This window comes from Monodon monoceros, unplaced genomic scaffold (assembly GCF_005190385.1).
Source record: "Monodon monoceros isolate NGI ecotype Baffin Bay Population unplaced genomic scaffold, NGI_Narwhal_1 Super_Scaffold_17, whole genome shotgun sequence".
In the NCBI taxonomy this organism is placed as follows: Eukaryota; Metazoa; Chordata; class Mammalia; order Artiodactyla; family Monodontidae; genus Monodon; species Monodon monoceros.
This window is the reverse complement of record NW_021703773.1, coordinates 2209950-2219233: the sequence shown is the minus strand read 5'-3', so window position 1 is coordinate 2219233 and position 9284 is coordinate 2209950. Positions and strand designations below refer to the sequence as shown.

The following is a 9284-nucleotide window of genomic DNA, read 5'->3' as shown; positions in this document are numbered from 1 at the left end:
ACCCATGTGTATAAAATATGGTCTCTTATACTTTGAACAAAGATTTTACTTTTTTTTGCCCTAGTTTTCTTCCAGTGTAACTTTTAAGTTCAGATGGTCAAAATGTATAAGTAAAAGCACTCCTTGAAAGCCCTAGCTTTGAAATGTAGAAATTATTTAAATACAAAATATAGGAAGTTCTCAAATGGTAAGTAAAGCTATTGAAAACAAAATAACGTAAAAATGCTTTGTAACTTGCAGTGGGCTATACAAACATAAGATACTACCTTTTGAATCTTACTTCTTTATTAACCAAGTTATTTTGTAGCAAAACGGTATTTCCCTTCCAAGAAATAAGTGATTATAAACAATGGGGGTTTTAAGGAAAAATAAAGTATTTGCTGTGATAATTTTCCCTGCCTACTACTGTCAGGTACCATAACTTCACCAGAAATTACGTAAAGATTTATTTGAACTAACTGAATCACTAGATCAAAGTTAAATTTGTTATAGAATCACATCACTTTTCTGCAGAAATAGACAACAAGCCCAAACTAGTTTCCATTCATCACAAGGCAGCTTCTCCAACTCAGTCTGTTTCACTTACTACAAGATTTGATTTTAAGAGTTATTTGTATGGGAAGATTTTTAAGTTCTTGTCTGAGACTTCTGCTGGAAGACGTGCAGCTGTTTAGATTTTCTGGCCACACTCTTAACCGTGAGTTTCGTTGATTTCCAGTTGCCTGACTTCGACATGATAGTCCAGGACCACAGTCACAGCGCTGGAAGATTTCTGGAGCTTGCGCGGTATCTTTGTGCGCTCTCCTAGAGCAGACCTGTCCCTCCAATGGGACTGGTTTACAAATTTTAGTCCAAAAATGACGAGCACAGCAAAGTCCAGGTCCACAGTCGAAAGTTCTAAGACAGCTTTCTCCCTCTTGTCCTGTAACGAGATTGATACGGGCTTTAGTAATAAGCAGGGGAAATGGTGGCTTGTGAGGGCATGACTGGGTTAGGGCGTGGGGTGTAGGATAAGGTCGCAAAGTAAAGATAGAACAACAGCATGCCTGGCTCCTGGGCTGAAAGCAGCAATGGAGTGGACATCTCTGTCTTCCCAAACACAATTTACTGCTTTATAAAGTTAAAACATTTATTAAAGAAAGATGGGATTTCCAGTCTTGAGACATGAAATAAGTATCACTCATCAGTGTTTTATTAAATGGGATTTGTACTGACCCAAAGAGAGACCACTACTTACACAGGGGGCAATTAGCCGTCTTCAACAAACAAGAATGGCCAATTCACCACCTTCAAAATCCTAGCTGCTTTATGTCAAAGATTGGAATTTGAGACTACAATTTTGTAAAAAGCATCTTAGTGAAGTTTGTATTTTGTCCGAGAATGAAAAGTTATTGCATCTGTGTTCATCTCTCTTTTATTTTGTATTCTGAGGATCTAGAAAGGGAAATTTCTATTTGTTAAATTATAGGCTATAAAAAGATGTGCATATAAAATTTAATTAAACAATTAAAGGCTTTCTTGCTAATCAGCCCGTTATTATAGCTATTCCCCGTCCTCTTGGCCTGCCAACTACCTTGTGCTCTTACCCCCATGATCTCCATAGCTGTTTACGGAAAGAGATTGGAAATAGGACATGCTCCCTAGGTGTTTCCGGGGTGGAGAGGCATAAGTCAGTTTCAGCCTATCCTTAAGAGCCTAGGAGGAGAAAATATTTTTCTTAAAAAAAAAAAAATATATATATATATATATATATGCTTAGAATGCTGCTGTTACCCTTACTGCCTTGTGATTTTTTAATATTTGGCTTCCTCTTGGGTTTGTTTTCCTGAATTGAGTGCTCATTTGCTCCTTGTGTATCTGTGTCATCTTGGTCATCGATCTGCCTCTCCAGTATTGGGGTTGCATCTTCCATTGCAGTGCAAACATCTGAGAGAAAAGCAGGTGGAGTTAGAGGATGAGAACCACAGACAGGCTCATTATCAGACTGTCACAGGGTTTGGCAGTACTTCCGCCTTCAGTTTCTGTATAACTTTCTAGATTTCCAGGACACAGGCACTAAATATTTACATCTCACATATGGCAAAGCAGGTGCTTAAGTAATTAATGGAATCTAAGTGAAAACAGAAGAACTTGAAAGATTCCAGCTTGAACCCTTGCTTTAAAATCATCTCCAAGTTGCTGGCAAGAAGAGTTGTTGCCGGGAAAGAAACTATTTTGCTGCATCGGGAAGAGGCAGCTGCGGAGAACCACTTTGGAGCCTTTAGAGAGTGCCTGTCGTGGAATACCCTAGTCTAAGAGACCCGGATGCTGTGTCTGCTCTTTGGGAGCGCTGCAGTCCTGCAAGTCTTCGTGCTGACTCACCATTCACGCAGAGCGTCCCCGGGCAGCACACGGCAGCCCGCTGGCACCACCTCCGTAATCCACGACAGGTAGCACAGGATGGCTTCTCATCCTGGGGTTTGAGGCAGAATTTTCTAGTGTCGCAGTCTTTGTCAGACATGCACTGTGAACCCTGTAAAGAGAAGCTGTTGTCACAGGGCTAGGGAATCCGGCGAGATGTGAAGAGTTTTTATTCCAGGCAGGAGATGGAGAAAGCCAAAAAGAGAGGCACTTTAAACACTGAGGCAAACCTCAAGCAGCATCTTGACTTTTCACTAGAATTGGTTTTCTTTCACAAAGGGGAGAGCAAATCACCAACGAAGAGACCTATGTGCTGCAAAGGTTATTTGTGTCTGAAAAATTGTCCTACTTTTAAACATAGAATTTCATCTTTTAATGCTGTCTGTGAAAATGGAAGAAAATGTTTTCCCACGTGTGTCTTAGAGACGGTTATGAGATTTTTGATATGTATCTAGAAGCTCTAGATGCTGTGCGATAGTTTAAAGAAGTGTTGGTGTTTGTGGCATCCCTATTTGACCGTTTTACTCCAGTGAATCACATCAGTCACCATTTGCCAAGTAGGCCCCTCAGTGGGCCAACCCAACCATCCTTTGATTTCTAGTGATGCCTCATTTGCTGAGAAACAGATACCGAAGACTGATTTTTCTCATCTACGGTTGATGCTTTTTCATATGTATATGAAACATTTCCTATAAAACAATTCTGTGAAGTGAGAGGGTTGGCACGCAGCATGTAACTTCTGACTCCCATATTCCCTGGCTGTGTGGCCTTGGTTAAATTCCTCAGCGTCTCTGAGCCCATTTCCGCCCTCTGTCATTAGGAGATGCGATAGCTGTCTCAAGCTCTGAGGAAGAGGAAATGAGACAGTATGTATAAAAGGCCTGGCACGTGGTGTATAGCTTTCTAAATGTTAGCTTACTCCCTGATTTATAGGTGAATTGATAGCCCTGAAATTCAATGCCCTGAAAAGCCACTTGGCTTATCTGGTGAGTTAATGCTAAAGCGACTGGATTCTTCCAGGGTGCCTTCCACAGCCTCAATCCGGCCCACCGTCTAGATGAGCTACTTCAGATGCTCATCTGCGTGATGGCTTCACTCGAGCCCAGCGCCCAGCCCTCCTCCTCTACCGAGCGTTACCTTCCGGGCCCCTTGCGCATCCACAGAGCTCTTGTTGTTGACATCCAGAACCAGGGCTCCCAGGGGGGCGCACAGCCAGCCAAGCCGCAGCAGGACCAACACCACCATCCTGGACCTTCTCAGCCCTCCCTGCGTCCTCCTCGAAGCTGGGCTGCTCTGAACCCACGATGGAGCTTTTGCCAAAATGGGAACTCGGCAAGTCGCCTGGGATTGCTTTTTCTGAAAGAGAAGCAAATCTTCGTTGGAGGAAGGTGTGTGAAATCAGGCGAGCAAGGTCTGACCGGCGGGTTCCCTCTGAAACTGTTTATAGACGTGCCCCCTCCTTTCTCTCCTCCTCCTTCCTCCTCCATTTCCTTCCTTCTTACCCCACACAGGCTCCAACAAATCCCCTCAAATCTGTTTGATCAATAGTTCAAAACGAGGACTCAATAGAGGGGGAGCAGAGGCAGGGCTGCAGCCGCTGCTCCTCCAGGGGTTGAACCCCTCTTAATCACTGCATGTCAAAGTCAGTTCAAAGGGCCAGCGGAAGAGCAAGATGTCTGTATCAAAAGCAAACTCTGATAATCACCTGCATTTCCTACCTTCAGTAATCCTGTGAGGGCGGAGGGAGTCTGCTCTAAGATCTGTTTTCACAGCTAGTTGTGCTCCAAGAAAGGATGAAACCTGTTAGCCAATACGCTCTGCGGGATGCCAAAAACTAATGAGTTACAAAAAATATACTGAGAAACTTTACACTGTGCTCAGATAGTGAAGACAGATAGAAAAGAGACAAAATGCCCCCTGAGTGTCTCTGGTATTCAGATGTAAAAATCCCAATAGCTTAAGAGCTGTGAATGTAACAGCACCTGTCCCGACTAAATGTCAATTGGAAAATAATTCTCCTTAAAATGAAAATGGAACTGTTTGAAGTTAGGATTATTTAATTAGGAAGATAATGATTTTATAAAAATTGCCTTTTTTTAGTGATAGGGACAACCGCAGAAAGCCCATTTTATATACAGTTTTATACAATTTAATAGGAAGTTTAGGTGTATTTTATGAGCAATGGATTTAATTTGTGTTGTGTGATGTTGAAGTGACTTAAGCAGAACAGGCTCCAAGACTGTAACTCATTTCAGATGGGACTTCATGCATTTTCAAGTTTCCTAATTTGAATTTTTAAAAAATGCTTCATCCCTTTTTCTCTGATTTTTTTTTTTCCAGCCAGACTGTTAGCAAAGTCGAGTGATTTAGACACGTGCTTATCACTGCCTAAGTCCTTTAAGGGTAGATCTGGGTCCCCAGATCCCTTCATTGTTTGCTTGGTTCTCAGGGTAAATTCATCCCCGTACCTGGGGTGTAAGGCACCGTTTAAAATCTACCAGTGCCCCTTATCTATGCCATCAATGGTAACCTTGGTGTTACTGGGTCTTCCTCCAAAACACCTGACATCAGTCCGTCAAGAGGTACCTGGACATTCTGTGCCAGGGGACCATTCCCAGCCTCGAGGGACACCTGGAGCCCAGTGGCTGGGGCAGGTGACCTGAGGGTCCGTTACCTGGCTCTCTTCCTGGGGTTGGATGCCTGTCCCCATCGTGTGGCACAACGGAGCTATTTCTTCTGCAAGTACTACTTGTTTTCATGTAAACTGAGAGCATCAAACACCCTTTGATAGTAGGGTACTCCTGGTGACTAGGGGTGTTCCAGAATTTATTTTGAAGTTGGACAATTATGGCCAAACATAAAGGAGAGAGCCCCAGGGTTCGCTCTCTGCTGGGTTTCCCTGCTTCCTGTTACCTAACAGAAGAGAGAATACCAGGGCACCAGAGGCCTCTGGCAAAACACACAGACAAAAAGGACTGGAACCAAACGTTCATTGAGTACTTTGTACTTAACAGAACCTATGTGTAGGTGTTGGGACTAAAAGATAAAACACAGTCCTTGCCCCTGAAGGATTAGTGTCCAAGAAGATCTACATGTAGAGATGATTTTGATATATTATAACAAGCACTAAGATAAAGATAGAAATGTGGGGCTGAAGGATCACAGAGGAGGGTGTGATTAGACCTTCTGGAGGAATGAAGGAATGCCTCTACAGAGGTGGTGACTGGTCATTTGAGCTGGGTTTTGTGGGATGAGTAGGAGTTTCCTAGGTTGAGAAGTAGGGGATGGTCTTACCCCAGGCTCAGAGGGTGAAGTGTGTGCAGGGGCAGGGAGGTGCATTTTGGTTCTAGAGAATCTGTGTGGCTGGGGCAGATGGTGGAGAGACAAGAGGAGGCTAGACTGTGAGGAACCTGGTAACAGGCAAAGGACACCGGGTATTATTTCATATGCAGTAGAAAGTCATCGGGGGAATATTTGAACTTGAAAATGGCAGGCTCTAATTTGCTTTTTAGGAAAGCAGTGCTGGTGGCGGTGTGGAGCTAGGGTGCAGTGGATTGAAAGCGGATGCTGGGCCAATGAAGAGAAGGACGTGGAGGCAGAGGAGGGCCAGTGTAAGGCAGTGACACGGTGACAGTGAGAACCAGCCAAGGATGGGATTTGGCACTTGAGTCCCTACCATTTGATGTGGGGGGTGGCGGATGAGTGAGACAGAAGAGCTGAGGTTACCCTGACGTTTCTAATTCCACGCACAGGTGGATAGCTATGGCACTGAAGACGGAATTCAGGATGGAAAGCAGATTGGGGGGGAAGGGTGACACGATCCAAATCATCAAGGCTTTGCTGGGTATCTTAACATGGAAGATGGAAGATTAACCCCCGTGTCTTCCAGGAGTGATGCTCCCACAGACCGAGAGGGGTGAGGACGCAGACACACCAGGTGCAGGAGGCTACAAACAGGGAAACAAAACCGAAAAGCAGGCTCCTCTCTGTCTCTGTCTCTGCTTGACTTTCTCTCAGCCTTGTAAGAGAGCAGGCTTTGGAGCCAGGCCGACCTGATCTGAGCATCAGCCTGGCCTCCCCTATAGCCCCCGATTCCCCCACTCTCCCAGGCTTCCAGCTGCCCGCCATGGTGTTTATAAAACTCTATTGTGATTGGGTACTTCTTTGTCTCTACAACGAGGTGATAAGCTCTGGGTGGGCAGGGCTGTAGCTGTTCATCTTTGTATCCTCATGCTTTGAGGGCCTGGCATATAATAGAAGCTCCATAAGTTGTTTCATGTGATGGATGGCTGCAGAGATAAATGGATTTATAGTGACTTTGTGACCTTGAACAAGGTGCTTCACCTTTCTAGGCTGTATCTACACAACTGTAAAGTGGGCACGACCTCCCCATAATAACTATATTCTGAGGGTTTAATGTGTGAATATGTGTAGAGGGCCTGGCACCATAACTGGTACTCATAAAACTCTATAAACCAATGTCCCTCACTCATTTCCAAGCCTGGACTTTCCATCCTCACGTAAACTTCAGGACCTAGCATGACGCACAGCCCTCCCATGGAGGCTCTCAGTAGAAGTATGTGCAACCCAACGCACCGAAGAAAAATCTCCCCTAATTAGTCTATTATTTCTAGGTCTCCCAAAAGCCAGAGCAATTTTGAGGAACTAAATATGAGAAGTCTCCCTGGAAGATGACTTTTGGTGTATTTTCAGATCGGCTGAGGCTGCTTGTGCGCTAATGATCAGTGTTCGTCAGCCAGGATGCCCTGTGGGCACACTTACCACCCTAAGGCTGAGCTCAGTGACTGGGGATTGGAGATGATGGAGCAGTGGGGAGAGGAAGGCTTTATTAGTGTTTCTGCTTAAAAGGCGTTTTTTTTTTTTTCTGCTCTTAGGTCAGGGCCTGGATTTCCCAGACGCAGACAGCAGAGCACGTGCAGAGCCCACCGCCCCCACGGGGAGCCGTGGCCCCGCTAGCCACACAACGAAGGAAGCCCTCCCGTGCACTTCCGGCCAGGATGCTGCCACGGGGCGCCCCCTGGCAAGGACTGTGGACCACGTGGCAAGCCCGCGCCGGTCCTCCTCGTGCCTCCGGGGGCTGCTGGGCAGTACCGACTGAGCTCAGAGGAAATGAAAATTCTCGAGAAGAAATTCCCTGGGCCTCCTGGTTCAGCACGGCGGGGGATGCCAGCCCCCCGGGTGACTCCTGGCCAGGGCGGAGGTGCGGCGTGGGCTGGTGTGTGGGTGTGACACCCGCATCCTCCGGGGACAGCTGCTGTAGCTCCCAGAGCTCACGGCAGAGGCGGCGCCGTGAGTTACGTTCACTCCGGAACGGACAGTTTTATTTGTTACGTCTCCTGTGTCGGCACCAGTGTGATTTCCATACACTTTGCTTTTCTTAAAAGCAAATCAAAGGAGCCGAAACAAGTGGGTCTTTGGCAGGCTCTCACGGGAAATGGTCAGTAAATGAAAGATGAGGGGGCAGGTTGATGAGGGGAGACAAAGATGGCAGGATCTGTGTAATCACAGCGCTGGTGTAAGCACTGCCGCTGAGGTACCTGAGGTCAGGAGGCACATAGCTGCCGGCCCAGGAAGCGGGTTTATCAGATGTCTTGCCCCTCAGGGCGGGCCCGCTTCCAGAAACAGCCTGGGAGACTGGGTCCAGCTCATCACCAATTGTGTGGCCTTGGCTAGCTCACGTACCTCTCAGCCTCAGCTCCTCGCGGCCTGCAGGGCTCCTCCAGACCAGTTTTCCGGGAGTGTGTGATGCCAGGCGGAGGGGGAGGAGGGGTTGGGGGGTCAGCCACCATGAGGCTCACCCCAGGGGCACCACGCAGACCGGCGTATGTGTGAGCGGCTCCCTTTGGAGTTGGCCAACCAACCATGTGGCACTGGGGCTTGCCTTTCCCGTAAGGCAGCCTCCGTTCTCCTGATCCCAACCTGGCGTCCAGCTGGAAACAGCACCAGGGGCCCCGAGCTTCCTTTGTCAAAGTTGTGCTCTGCCTTCTTTTTGCTTAAAAAAATTAGATGATGTTGTGTGTGACTCATCAATCCTAAATGCCTTGTCCACCCTACCCCATTCCTGGGCACTCTCCATACCTCTCTGTAACAAAAATCCCACGGACTAGGTGCCTCTATACAAGCTGAAGTCTGAGGTCAGGGTGCCCGTGTGGTCAGGTTCATGTCAGGCGAAGGCCTGCTTCCTGGCTCGTAAACGGCCACCTTCTCGCTGTGTCCTCACGTGGAGGAGGGGGAGAGGGAGCTCTGCGGGGCCTCTTGCAGAAGGGCACGAATCCCGTTCATGAGGGCCTCACCTCATGACCTGAGCACCTCCGGAGGCCCCCCTCCTAACACCGTCACACTGGGCGTTAGGATTGCAACGTGTGAATCTGGGGACACGAGCGTTCAGGCCACAGCAGGGCTTTTCCTCCTCTGCGTCCTGCAGTCCCTGACACACTCGTGCTACACAAGACAGAGAGGTGGGGGTAGTGACAGCAGATGCTGCGATGAAAAGGCAAGAAAAGGTTTGTAAAAAGCTGGCCGTATCTCAATACACATTCGCTGGAAACAGCGTCTCTCGTCTTAGGTCACAGCAGGAGTCAGCCTGTTGGGACAGTGTCGGCACCACTCTGACTCGGGGACCAGATGTCCTTTCACCAATGCCACTGAGGGTCCCAGCAGCGTGCAGTCCCCATGTGTGGGCGATTTGGGGTGGTTTCTTTTTCAGCTGGATTACATTTATGTTTCCAGAGGAGATCACGAGGCCCTTTCAGCCCCTTGTTTCTATGAAACTCTCATATGGAGCACCGACTTGGAAAGCAAGGTATTTTCATAGAGTCCAGTTTGTTTTATTCTCCTTACTGACTGTAATTTAATAGTAAATA

At 47.3% G+C, this 9284-nt stretch overlaps 1 protein-coding gene across 1 annotated transcript; it reads right to left on the bottom strand.

Moving 5' to 3' along the window:
• Positions 1 to 578: 578 nt before the first annotated feature.
• Positions 579 to 3645, bottom strand: DKK4 (dickkopf WNT signaling pathway inhibitor 4). The gene is made up of 4 exons (XM_029226694.1): positions 3538 to 3645; positions 2362 to 2512; positions 1774 to 1926; positions 579 to 922 (listed from the first exon to the last, which is right to left on the bottom strand). Exons 1-4 carry the CDS (start codon positions 3643 to 3645, stop codon positions 579 to 581), a joined length of 756 nt encoding a protein of 251 aa, XP_029082527.1.
• Positions 3646 to 9284: the final 5639 nt, after the last annotated feature.

Excerpts from the sequence above, each read along its gene's own strand:
- DKK4 (XM_029226694.1), bottom strand. The coding sequence starts at position 3,645 with ATGGTGGTGTTGGTCCTGCTGCGGCTTGGCTGGCTGTGCGCCCCCCTG. Across the intron at positions 1,927-2,361 it reads GGGGACGCTCTGCGTGAATG|ATGTTTGCACTGCAATGGAA; the intron begins GTGAGTCAGCAC and ends CTTTTCTCTCAG. Across the intron at positions 923-1,773 it reads AAAATCACAAGGCAGTAAGG|GACAAGAGGGAGAAAGCTGT; the intron begins GTAACAGCAGCA and ends ATCTCGTTACAG.